General features: G+C 46.4%; 1 protein-coding gene across 2 annotated transcripts in view; it reads left to right on the top strand.

The window, feature by feature from the left end:
* The first annotated feature begins 5,254 nt into the window (after window positions 1-5,254).
* The window catches only part of LOC124006804 (colorectal mutant cancer protein-like), a 133,177-nt gene continuing 125,455 nt past the window's right edge, over window positions 5,255-12,976 (top strand). Inside the window, exons 1-3 of one of the 2 annotated variants that reach the window (XM_046316963.1) lie at window positions 5,255-5,580; window positions 7,088-7,332; window positions 7,894-8,129. In XM_046316963.1, the coding sequence (XP_046172919.1) occupies window positions 5,465-5,580; window positions 7,088-7,332; window positions 7,894-8,129 (597 nt within the window). In that variant the 5' untranslated portion in view covers window positions 5,255-5,464. The remainder of the gene's footprint in view (window positions 5,581-7,087; window positions 7,333-7,893; window positions 8,130-12,976) is intronic. The other variant, XM_046316964.1, reaches the window with a different exon arrangement.

The following is a 12,976-nucleotide window of genomic DNA, read 5'->3' on the forward strand; positions in this document are numbered from 1 at the left end:
GAACGCCCAGCCCCCACTCTGTCCCTGTCAGAGAGCTTCACATTTAGAACTTTTTTACATTTTCCCACCACTCTATACGTGTGTTCTGCCCATGTCAGCTTAGTATCAAAGTATACCCCAAGAAACCTGAAGGACCCCACCCTCTCCAAATGTCTCCCATACAACCTCAGGCATATCTCATCTCCCACCTAAAAAACACTGAGTTCTCTACAGAAAACCTGAATCCCCACTTCAATGCCCACCGCTCTACCTCAACCGTTTCATGTACCTTCCTGACTTTGTATGGTACATTTCTTTGCCTCTTCAATTAGGCCCCATCATCTGCAAATAAAGACCTACCAATATCCGTCCATACCTGAGAGTAAACATCATTGATCATGATTGAGAACAAAAGAGGACTAATCACACACCCCTGCGGTGTACCGTTATCCACCAAGTAACTGCCTGACAGAGACATCCTCACCCTCACCTGGATAGATCTTCCAAACAGGAAGTCTTTTATCCAATTGTACATTCTTCCTCCTACCTCCAAAAGATTAAGCTTGATTAGCAACCCCCTCCTTCCACATCATATCGTACGCCTTTTCGACTAATACCATATAGGTCAGGGATCATCAACTAGATTCAGCATGGGACGATTTTTCCTTGAGCGAATGGTAGGGGGCTGGAAAATAACAATTTGTAGAACGCTTTAGTTCTAGCTCCCCATCAACCACTAAATTACTGCAAGTACGAGCAGAATATTCAGTAAAGTTTTTCATAATTACTGTAGGTGGGTGCTTACATTTGTCATATTTCCCACATGTACAAGTATGTATTATACATGTTATAAAATTCATTTTTTTTGCATATCCCACTCCCCCTGAGACACCCTCAGAGAGTGGGGTCTCGGCCAAGGTTCAGCCATTATTTGAGTGTCAATCGCATAGCAATGATCGCAGAGACCATGTGATGAGTGATAATGGCGCCAGAGGGGATGGCTGTCGTTTCACGTGCTCCTAACCAACTGTGCTATTTTTATTTTTTTTGCATTGTTTGTAACTCATTTTGTGCATAATGTCTCTTATGACTGAAAAGAGATTCTGGACATCAGAACAGAGATTACTCACCTCGAACTCGAAAAAATATTTTTTCTTCAATGAGTCCGATGCGAAGATATACTGCTTTGTCGAGACAAGGCCCAACTCCCAGTCATCTGTGTGAAGAAAAGACAGAGAAAAAGGGTGAGGAGGGTGGGGTGTCTTGTAAGAATTTGCCGACGAGTAGGTAAATCATCACTAGCCTCAGTATTATTGGCCAATATGCAATCATTGGAAAACAAACTGGACGATCTACTATTAAGACTATCCTACCAACGGGACATTAAAAACTGTAATATCTTATGTTTCACCGAACCGTGGCTAAACGACGACACAGATAATATAAAGCTGGCTGGCTTCTCCATGCATTGGCAGGACAGAGCAGCTACGTCTGGTAATACGAGCTGTTGTGCAATGTCTAATATAAAAGAAGTCTCAAGGTATTGCTCACCTGAGGTAAAATACCTCATGATAAGCTGTAGACCACACTATCTACCATCTCATCTATATGAAAGCCAGCATCCCGGAGTCGCCTCTTCACTGTTGACGTTGAGACTGGTGTTTTGCGGGTACTATTTAATGAAGCTGCCAGTTGAAGACTTGTGAGGCGTCTGTTTCTCAAACTAGACACTCTAATGTACTTTTCCTCTTGCTCAGTTGTGCACCGGGGCCTCCCACTTCTCTTTCTATTCTTTCTATTCTGGTTAGAACCAGTTTGTGCTATTCTGTGAAGGGGAGTAGCACACAGCATCGTACGAGATCTTCAGTTTCTTGGCAATTTCTCACATGGAATAGCATTCATTTCTCAGAACAAGAATAGGCTGACGAGTTTCAGAAGAAAGTCTTTGTTTCTGGCCATTTTGAGCCTATAATCGAACCCACAAATACTGATGATCCAGATACTCAACTAGTCTAAAGAAGGCCAGTTTTATTGGTTCTTTAATCAGGAAAACAGTTTTCAGCTGTGCTAACATAATTGCAAAATAGTTTTCTAATGATCAATTAGCCTTTTAAAATTATAAACTTGGATTAGCTAACACAACGTGCCATTGGAACACAGGAGTGATGGTTACGGATAATGGGCCTTTGTATGCCTATGTAGATACTCCATTAAAAATCAGCCGTTTCAAGCTACAATAGTCATTTACAATATTAACAATGTTTACACTGTATTTCTGATCTATTTGATTCTATTTTAATGGACAAAAAAAACTTTTCTTTAAAAAATAAGGACATTTCTAAGTGACCCCAAACTTTCGAATGGTAGTGAATATATAAAAACAAAATGTATACAGACAGAAACATAACACAATTTGAAGTCAAATAGGGTAGAGTCTTACAGGTATTGGAAACAACATTGGCTGTGGATACGGTGGAAACATGGTGTCTGAGCAAGTGTGATGTCATTAATGTGTCACGTTCTGACCTTAGTTCTGTTATTTTATCTTTGTTTCAGTATGGTCAGGACGTGAGTTGGGTGGGCAGGCTATGTTTGTTTTTCTATGTTGTCTTTTGAGTTCGGCCTAGTATGGTTCTCAATCAGAGGCGGCTGTCAATTGTTGTCCCTGATTGAGAATCATACTTAAGTAGCCTGGGTTTCACTTTTGGGTTGTGGGTGTTTGTCTTCCGTGTCAGTGTTTGTCACCACACAGGAGTGTTTTGTTCATTTCACGTTTATTGTTTTGTATTTCGTAGTGTTCTGTTTACGTTTTAAAATAAACATTATGGACACTTACCACACTGCGTTTTGGTCCTCCGATCCTTCTCGCTTCTCCTCCTCAGAAGAGGAGGACGAGATCCCTTACATAATGTTTGGGGAACTGTAAGTAAATGTTAGTTTGTATGTTTTTTTTACAAAAAAGGAAGCAAAAAATGTAAATCTAATTATACAAAAAAGTGGCTTTAGCAGCAGACACGTAGGTAGAGAAGGTAGAGAGGAGGGAGTGAAAGGATGATAACTTCTGGAGGACCTTTCCTCCATTTTCGCTTAGCTGCTTGCAGCTCTGTTTCGTAAGCTCACCATGAGTTACTCAGCCATGGAGAAGGAGGGGGAGATCCGAGCCGGCCGGGAGGAAAGGGGACAGTGCGAATCATAGGATGTGGTAAGGGAGGCGAGCAGGGTTGAAGAGGCAGAACCAGGAGACAGGAGGGAGAAGGATTTAGCAGAAGGGAGATATGATAGGATAGAAGAGGAGAAAGGAGTGGGAGAGCGAGAGCGAAGATTGATACGGCGCATGACCATCTGGGTAGGGGATGAGTGGGTAAGGTTGGAGGAGAGAGAGACAGAAAAGTAAACAAAGTAGTGATCAGAAACCTGGAGGGAGGTTGCACTGAGATTAGTAAGCGAACAGCCACTAGTAAAGATCCGGTCAAGCGTAATGCCTGCCTTGTGAGTAGGAGGGGACTGGGAAATGCTGAGGCCAAAAGAGTCAAGGAGGGGAGAGAAAGAGGTAGAAAGAAATGTCAGGAGGTTGAAGTCGCCCAGTACGAAGAGCAGTGAACCATCATCAGGAAATTAGTATATCAAGTAGTCAAGCTCGTTGAGAAACTCTAAGGGCACCCAGTGGGTGATAGATGAAAACAATGTTCATCTTGAGTGGACAAATGACAGTATGGATTTCAAATGAGGAGACGGACAGGTAAGTGAGAGAGAAAAGAGTGGACATGTGCCACCACCGCGATGACCAGATGCTATTGGACTATGAGATAACACGTAGTCAGATGAAGAGAGAGCAGTTGGAGTAGCAGTGTTCTCTTGGTTGATCCATGTCTCCATCTGGGCCAAAATGTCTCGGGACTGAAGGGCAGCATCGGCTGAGATGAACTTGGCATTCTTGACTGCAGATCGGCAGTTCCAAATGCGGCTGGAGACCAAGCCTTGCTTGAAATAGAAGGTAAAACTTAACGATAGTTGTTTATGTTCTGTTCGCTGGAGACATTTATAACTAATGGCGTCCTCTCTTTCCACAGATCAACTCGGCATAACCGTCTTAGTTTTGGCTACGAGACCACCGCTGAGAAAACAGGGGAGACTGAAGCACTAACTGTAATTGCTAATTGCCTAGCAGAGGGGAAGAGTACACTTCCCACTACTAATTGACTAGGAGAAGAGAAGCCACTTTCCCTCCAATACAGCCACTGATTACGAAAACAACAACAGTAACACATTGTCCTGCCCCCTAATCCTGGTTGATGTGTCAACTGCAAGTTATGAGCTCTCAGCAGTTCACACACCAAGTAGGCTCCTGGGAAGACAGACAGTTCTTAAAGTTGATGGCCCTAGCAAGCAAAAAAGACAGTACTAGACAACAACTAATTAATATAAAAATTATACTAACAGTATCTATCAGTCCTGGAGATATCAGGAGTCCCCTGGCTATAGATTGAAGCATCTCGTCTTTAAAGAAACTTGAGCAATTGATGTAGACATAATCTGAGTCACAGCACCAATGTAGGAAGTGGAAGGGGTGAAAGCAGAGGTGATTCGGTTAACTTTAGTCAGGTGACCTTGTGAGACATTTCGACCTGAAGGCACCTAGGAGTCAGCTCAATTGGCTAATGCAAAGTCACAAGTCAAGCAGACAACCAGGTTCACTATCGGGTCAGTTACAACAGTTAAACCAAGGAGCCGAGAAAAGACAGAGTAGAGTACAAGAGGGGGAAAAGATCCATCCACAAACTACATTTGTTCAGACTTTAGACATGATGAAGTCTCCTGTTCTTTGCTGTGAAAGATGGTTTCATAGAGATAGCCAAGCCTACATCTATTATATTTATGTTATCTTGAATTCTACGGACAGTTTGCTGTACCACATGGATCATTAGGCAAATGTATTCTGTAAATAGCTCACAGCCATTACATACTGGTCTATTACCTAGCTAGGCCTATATTATTACTTCAGGTATTCATGTTTCATCAATGAAATGCTTTGTTACTTTGCAACAACATACATGTGGTAACTTTATTGACAGTCCTCGTTTAAATTATAAATAGTTATCAATAGTTTTGCTATTTTAACTATCAAATGTGCAATCATTGTGCATAGTTGTAATGCTGCACAGGGCAATATCCTACAAAGTGCATTGCAATGCTCTGCTAGACTGCGGAAAGACCAACCCACTCCGCCTCACCAGCAGTTTACCCAAAAGCATTTTAACGCCCTCGCTGACCCCCAACAGATGTCGAGCTTGACTTTTACGGCACACGCTGCACCCTTCTTTTCGCAGAAATGACCTAAACCCAAGTTTACATTTGTTTCTATTCAACCCAGTGCCGGCTATTAGCCTACACTTACGGGAAGTGTGATGAAGGAGCAGTTACTTTGTTGAGATTGGATACTAGAAGCGGTAGTAGCCAAGTTAAGAGTATTTATTGAGGGAAGCTCATGGCGGCTGTGAGTGTGAGTAGCGGTAGTAGTGACACATCTAGCACCGGCGAAGAGGAGAGGATGAGGCGGTTGTTTCTGACTTGCGACGGCGACGGTGATGGATACATCAACAGGTATGCTATTTATTAACTACAAGGTGGATTTAGAATTCAATGTTACATGTTGTCCATACATCTAACGTTAGCTACGAGCTGAAAATATTACAATTGATTTAGCTGCGATTCTTTGCTTTAGTTTTGTAATATAAACTAATTTCATTTTCCGGTGAGTTCAGTAGCGAATTTCTCAGATTTGGGTTTGACTTCTTCGAAACCATACCTCGGTATTCGAAATATGCTCAGGCTCGACAACTGGCAAAGGCAACCTACAAAACATCTGCATGCCATGGCGTTGGCTTGAGGTTTTGAAAGTTCGCTAGCTAATTTCCGTTTGACGATAGAAATGTTGCAACAGTGATCTAACTAGATGAAACTAGACCCCCAGACCACTGACTAGCTCCAGAATATAATAAACTGTTGACCAATAACACACTGTACTTCTTATTATGTGACCAACAATATCATAATAATTACCATCCAGTTTTTAGCTTGTTACAAAAAAATGTATCGATGCTCATGTTCTAATAGCTTATGCACTAATGCTGTTCATTACTGCTTTCCCGCGGCCCCATGTTTATTGACGAGGCCTTAGCCTACATAGTGTAAATAAACACCAACCCTCCAACGCCGATCACAGCAACTGGTTTTGATGCAGCACCCAAAGACACATCAAGATGGCATGAGCCAGTCAAGATCACAGAGAAGACTCCTGAGCACAGGGAACTGAAATGGAACATTTGCCCATACTTCGGGATAAGAATCCTTGCCTATTCCGGTCCTAACATAGTCTTGTGAGTGTGAGTTATGGTGGCAGTAAGTTATTAAGTTACAGTTTACACAGCGATATGAGTTCTAATCACAGCGGTGGTCTCTAATTATAAGATGTTTATGAACTCTGACGTGTTGATTGTTCTTGTTAGTAAATAAAGTAGGCCTGCTGAAGGCTATACAGAAGCAGAGTGAGCAGTGAGGGGAAAGTCAAACATGCAGGAGAGGAGCGAGAGCTTAAGAGTATTGGCACTTTTGACTCAACTCAAACACGTCTGTTCTTCTGTTTTTACAGAGAAACCCATGGTTTGCTTAGCCACTTGAGATACTATTTGTGGCCTAGAATGCACGGTATAAAATGGATTGGTTGCCTCTGTAAGGCCTTAAAGGTGACAACTTGAACCATGCATACAAACCCTTAGACATGAAACTGATGAATAAGATATCCATTGTGCTAAATAACTACAGCTTGAAGGGCATACTGGGATCAAATCCCCCTTTTAGGGGAACATATTTTGCCTGACGCGAATTGTGTGCTTTTCAACTTCATCTAAGAAACCTATTTACCCCCTCTAAACCTTTCCTAATATCACTTTTCACTTCTTTGAGAAGTGAAGCACATTTCTCAGGCTGGTGCCCTGGTTAATGTACCAGAAATTCAGGTTAGTGCTGCAACTTGTACACCACTCTTCAGACAATTGAAAACCATTCTCTTCCTCGCTCTCTCTTTTTCCATCTCCTTCTCTCCTGTTAGGAATGACCTGCTGATGGTGTGCAGACAGCTTAACATGGAGGAGTCTGTGGCAGAGATCATGGGCCAGCTGGGAGCGGATGAGCGAGGCAAGATTTCCTTCGAGGACTTCACCCGCTGCCGCATGCAGCTCGTCAACGAGATCCGCAGGGAAGAGGGCGAGCTCTCCCAACGCTCCCAGGACTCTGAAACTAGGAAGCTCAGGGAACACATCACCTCTTGGCCAACCAGCAGCGAGAACAGCCTGGGTGAGTTTGGAGATAGCCAATCACGATAAGGCACAATTGTAAACGGTATTGTTGAACAAGAGACGGCAACTAATCACAGCATAAAACCAACTAAGAACAGGCAACACCAAACAACTAAACCTAACGTCCAACAACTAACCACAAACTACCACTTACTCTTATCCCACAGTCGTTAACCATAAACAACTGACACCAAACCTCTAACAACCACAACATAACCTGCATGACTGAGGCTAGGGTGTTTATCATTGTTGCTAGCCTACACCTTCAGTCACCTTTGTTTGAATTGTTCCTGGAATATCTGCGAGTGCTCATTATTATGTAATGAAATGAGAGCATAATGACCAGGAATGTTTACCTCAAGCCCATTCACGAACATGGGCCATTTATAGTGACTAATTCAATCAGCCTAACTCGACCCACTTTACATGTGCATGAAACCACTTCAAAAGTAATCCACAGAGAACAAAACGTGTACATCTACTTGCACAGGGGAGCAATAAGGCATGCATACAAATATGTAGACTGAGGTTCTCTTGATTTATAACATGTTTCCCCTAGGGGCCCTGTCAGGGGCCAGAGAGAGCTGGGAGTACGACTCTGGGGCCAGGGACCTCCAGAGTCCAGATATCCAGCCTCAGCAAACAAAGACCCAGCAGCAGCCAGCCATCCTCCAGAAGGTCCTGGAACCGCCTGGGACTGTCCTAGAACAGCAGGCTGCCCTTCATATGCTCCTGTCCCAGACCAGCTCCCGCTGTGCCCCCCTTGGGGGAAATTACCTGGAGCTGGCCAACACAGTGAGTATGCCTCTGGTGACACTGGTAGTGCTGGTGGTAATATTGCATTGTATTGATTCCTGGTATGTTTCCTTTAGAATTTTCTTGTGAGCCACCCAATGGGCAAATTAGGCCTAGTTGTTTCTAGTCACAAGCCATTTTCCGGCCCAGTACAAATTGGCTGCCAGTGCCACCCACCATTTGGTAAACACTGATATAGGACATAATGGTAAGATCAGGGAGTATCAGCTGACTACTTAGCCTCTGAGTTATGAGATCTTTATTACGGCCAATGATGAAGGAATGAGTGTGTAATGAATGGTGGTCTGAAGAAATTGGAATTCCAGAACAGACAACAGTGTTTAAGTAAGGTGTCATGGCACCTCCAATCCTCATACTCTGTGTAGTATGTAACACACAGAACCATGTGAAGTGTTGTCATGCTGTGTGAAAGTTGACCATTGAAAATAAATATAATCTCCTTCTGGGAAGGGACTGTCACGTAAAAAAGGGGGGATTGAATTGAGCGTAGGTGTAGTAAGCCTGGTAATGCTCTAGAGGTCAGTGCTGCTTATGATAATGCAATTTTCTCACATTTTCCTCTCCTGTTTATAGTAGCCACCGGCCTGTATGGCTTGACATCATGGTACCCCCTGTTTATGATTAGGAGAGGGTAATTCTAGAGCTATGTATAAGACTGGGCAACGTAGCCATTCATCAATAATGAGGATTTCTCAATTCCAGAAGTGAATTTAATTTAGGTTTACTTCCTGAATGGATTAAGTTGAAATCACATGTATTCTAACTGTGACACCATCCCTGTGTCTTTACTCTTCAGCAAGATAACTTGTCAAACCCACATAACTCTTTTGACTATAGAAACACAGTGGTGTATCGCAATACATTTTCTGCTTGGTCCGGGTAAGGATTCCAACTCTCCCAAAGTGTTGATCGGGTGTCCTGCGGTGGGTGTAGCTGGTGCATGGAAGTCAGGCGCAGGAGAGCAGAGATGAGTGAACAAAGAAGCACTTTACTGAGGCAATAGTAAGAACAGAATGCAACCGCGTCACAAAAACAAATGCCAAAAGAACAAGTGAGGCAGCACAAAGAACAACACTCAAGTATAAAGTACCGGCTGCCACAAATCACGGGTACAAATAAAACCCGGCGCAACCCAGCCAGAAGCGTGCCAACCTAGGCAATAAACAATACCCCACACAGACATGGAGGGAACAGGGATAAATACACATAGTAATCATGAGGAGATGTAAACCAGGTGTGTGGTAAACAAGACAAAACAAATGAAAAAATGAAAGATGGAGCGGCGATGGCTAGAAGACCGGTGACGTCGACCGCCGAATGCCTCCCGAACAAGGATAGGGATGAACTTTGGGGGAAGTCGTGACAGTACCCCCCCTTGACGCGCGGCTCCAGCAGCGCACCGACACCGGCCTCGGCGACGACCCGGAGGGCGAGTTGCAGGGCGATCCGGATGGAGACGGTGGAACTCCCGCAGCATTGAAGGGTCCAATACGTCCCCCACCGTACCCCTCTCAGTCCACGATGTACTGAAGGCCCCTTGCCCGATGCCTCAAATCTAGTATGGAGCGAACAGAGTACGCCGGGGCCCCCTCGATGGTCTGGGACAGGAGCATATGAAGGGCAGCCTGCTGTTCTAGGACAGTCCCAGGCGGTTCCAGGACCTTCTGGAGGATGGCTGGCTGCTGCTGGGTCAATCTACCAAGCTCCCTGCGCACCAAGGACACATGCTCGGTGCTTATATATCAGCGGAGTATATCAGAATGTCATCAATATACACCACTACACCCTGCCCGTGCAGGTCCCTGAAAATCTCTTCCACAAAGGCTTGGAAGACTGATGGGGCATTCATCAACCCGTACAGCATGACGAGGTATTCATTATGCCCTGAGGTAGTACTGAACGCCGTCTTCCACTCGTCTCCCTCCCGGATACGCACCAGGTTGTAAGCCCTCCTGAGATCTGGTTTAGTGAAGAAGCGCGCCCCGTGCATTGACTTAATCGCTGTGGCTGTGAGAGGTAGCGGGTAACTGTACTTCACAGTTATCTGGTTTAGGGCTCAATAGTCAATACACGGGCGCAGACCTCCCTCCTTATTCACAAAAAATAAACTTGAGGAGGCGGGTGAAGTGTAGGACCGACTGTACCCCTGACACAGGGATTCGGAGACATATGTTTCCATAGCCACCGCCTCCACCTGTGACAGGGGATACACGTGACTCCTGGGAAGTGTGGCGTCTACCTATAGGTTTATCGCACAATCCCCCCTACGATGGGGTGGTAATTGAGTCGTCTTCTTCTTGGAGAAGGCGAGAGCCAAATTGGAATATTCGGGGGGGAATGCGCATGGTGGAGACCTGGTCTGGACTTTCCACCGTGGTAGCACCAACGGAAACCCCTACACACCTCCCTGAGCACTCACGCGACCACCCCGTAAGAGCCCCCTGCTGCCATGAGACAGTGGGGTCATGACAGGCTAGCCAGGGAAGGCCTGGCACCACGGGAAACGCAGGAGAGTCAATGAGGAAGAGACTGATTCTCTCCTTGTGACCCCCTGCGTCACCATGCCCAGGGGAGCGGTGGCCCCCCTAATAAACCCGGACCCTAAGGCTGGAATATCTAGAGCGTGAACTGGGAAGGGAACAGCCACTGGAGCAATGGGGATCCCTAAACTATGAGCGAATGCTCATAGTTTAGGGATCCTCGAATTCCCAGCTGCGAATTCCCAGCTGTGCCTTGTGCTGGGAATGCGGGGAAAACTCAGGAAAAATGACATGCAATAACAGGTGTACAACAGATGGCTCTGGGTGTGAATGGTACTGACTCACCTGGGGTGACGCTGGGGTGGCCTGCCTGCTGCCTCGACCCCTAGAGGAACCACCACCCTCACATTTGACCAGCTGGTGGACCTGTCCATCCGGCTGGATAACCTGCTGGCCACCCGCGGACATCCAGATCGGGCTCTGTTGGTTCCATCTGTGACCTCTGCGGTCACAGATAGTGCATGCGAAGGCCCCTCCGGCCTCCCTAAGCGCAGCACCTCCCAGCTCCATATGTATCGGAGCGTTAGTGCTGAAGGATGGAACCAACAGAGCCCGATCTGGATGTCCGCGGGTGGCCAGCAGGTTATCCAGCCGGATGGACAGGTCCACCAGCTGGTCAAATGTGAGGGTGGTGTCCCTGCAGGCCAACTCCCGATGGACATCCTCGCGCAAACTGCAGCGATACTGGTCTATCAGGGCCCAGTCGTTCCATCCCGCTCTGGCGGCCAGGGTCCGAAAGTCTATAGCGAACTCCTGGGCGCTCCTCGTCCCCTGCTGCAGGTGGAAGAGACGTTCACCCGCCGCTCTACCGTCGGGCGGGTGGTCGAAGACTGCCCGGAAACAATGGGTGAACTCCTCGAAGTGGTCCAACACCGCATCTCCTTCCACCCACATGGCGTTGGCCCACTCCAGGGCATCCCCGAGAGGCACGAGACGAGGGCGAACACCCTCTCACGGCCCGAGGGAGCCGGGTGGACTGTCGCCAGGTATGACTCCAACTGCAACAGGAAACCCTGGCAGCGGTCAGCCATTCCATCGTACTCCCTGGGGTGGGCGGGACAAATCCCACTGGAACCGGGTGCAGGGGGAGCAAGTAGTGTAGGCCACTGTTGTTCTGGTGGGGGTGCTGGAGGGACTCCCTGTCCCTCCCAGCGGTCCATTGTTTGGACGACGCGGTCCATGGCAGCGACGAGATGGTGGAGCACCGCTGCGTGCTCCTGGACGCGCTCCTCTACCCCTATAACAGGGGCACTTGCTCCTGCTGACTCGATCAAGGGTGAGGTATTCTGTCATGCGGTGGGTGTATCTGGTGCATGGAAGTCAGGCGCTGGAGAGCAGAGATGAATGAACAAAGAAGCACTTTACTAAGGCAATAGTAAGAACAGAACGCAACCGCGTCACAAAAACAAATGCCCAAAGAACAAGTGAGGCAGCACAAAGTACAACAACCAAGTACAAAGTACCGGCTGCCACAAATCACGGGTACAAATAAAACCCTGCGCAACCCAGACGGAAGCGTGCCAACCTAGGCAATAAACAATACCCCACACAGACATGGAGGGAACAGAGGGCTAAATACACATAGTAACCATGAGGAGATGTAAACCAGGTATGTGGAAAACAAGACAAAACAAATGGAAAAATGAAAGATGGAGCGGCGATGGCTAGAAGACCGGTGACGTCGAACGCCGCCCGAACAAGGAGAGGGACGAACTTCGGCGGAAGTCGTGACATCGGGGCTCTCCTTAGCTTTGAGGAGTGTCATCATAAGGGTATCAGCATTATCTCCATCACCTTCCCTGAGCAGTTCTCACACCATCACACCCCTTCAATAATGCATCCATATTTATTATGAATCATATGGGGCAGTCTCATGAGCTGCCATGTCCCCTTCCTATATCAGCTTTCAGGGCTGGGCGCCTTTTTGGACCCACATAAATTATTTAGTGGTTTATTCCTGAGATTAACATCATGACACCGTCTCTGTGTAGATTAGCACAGACACCGGAGAGAATGGGAGGTTGAACGTTATCAGTGGTCAGTGACAGAGATGTTTGTGTCTGGGTGAGAAAGTGTAGTCACTAGTCACCCCCCCCCGGCCCCCCACACGCAATTAGGAGCCCCACTTTACGGGCTTGTCCTGCCGGCACTGCTATATACAGCCATTTCGATTACAGCCCTAATGGAACATCTGGTTGCTGACACAGGGAGGATGTGTAACTATCAATGCTTTGGTTGTCTGTAGGTCGACCTGGGACTTTATGGACGTGTTTGTGTCATGTTTTT

This window comes from Oncorhynchus gorbuscha, linkage group LG20 (genome assembly GCF_021184085.1).
Source record: "Oncorhynchus gorbuscha isolate QuinsamMale2020 ecotype Even-year linkage group LG20, OgorEven_v1.0, whole genome shotgun sequence".
Taxonomy (NCBI): domain Eukaryota; kingdom Metazoa; phylum Chordata; class Actinopteri; order Salmoniformes; family Salmonidae; genus Oncorhynchus; species Oncorhynchus gorbuscha.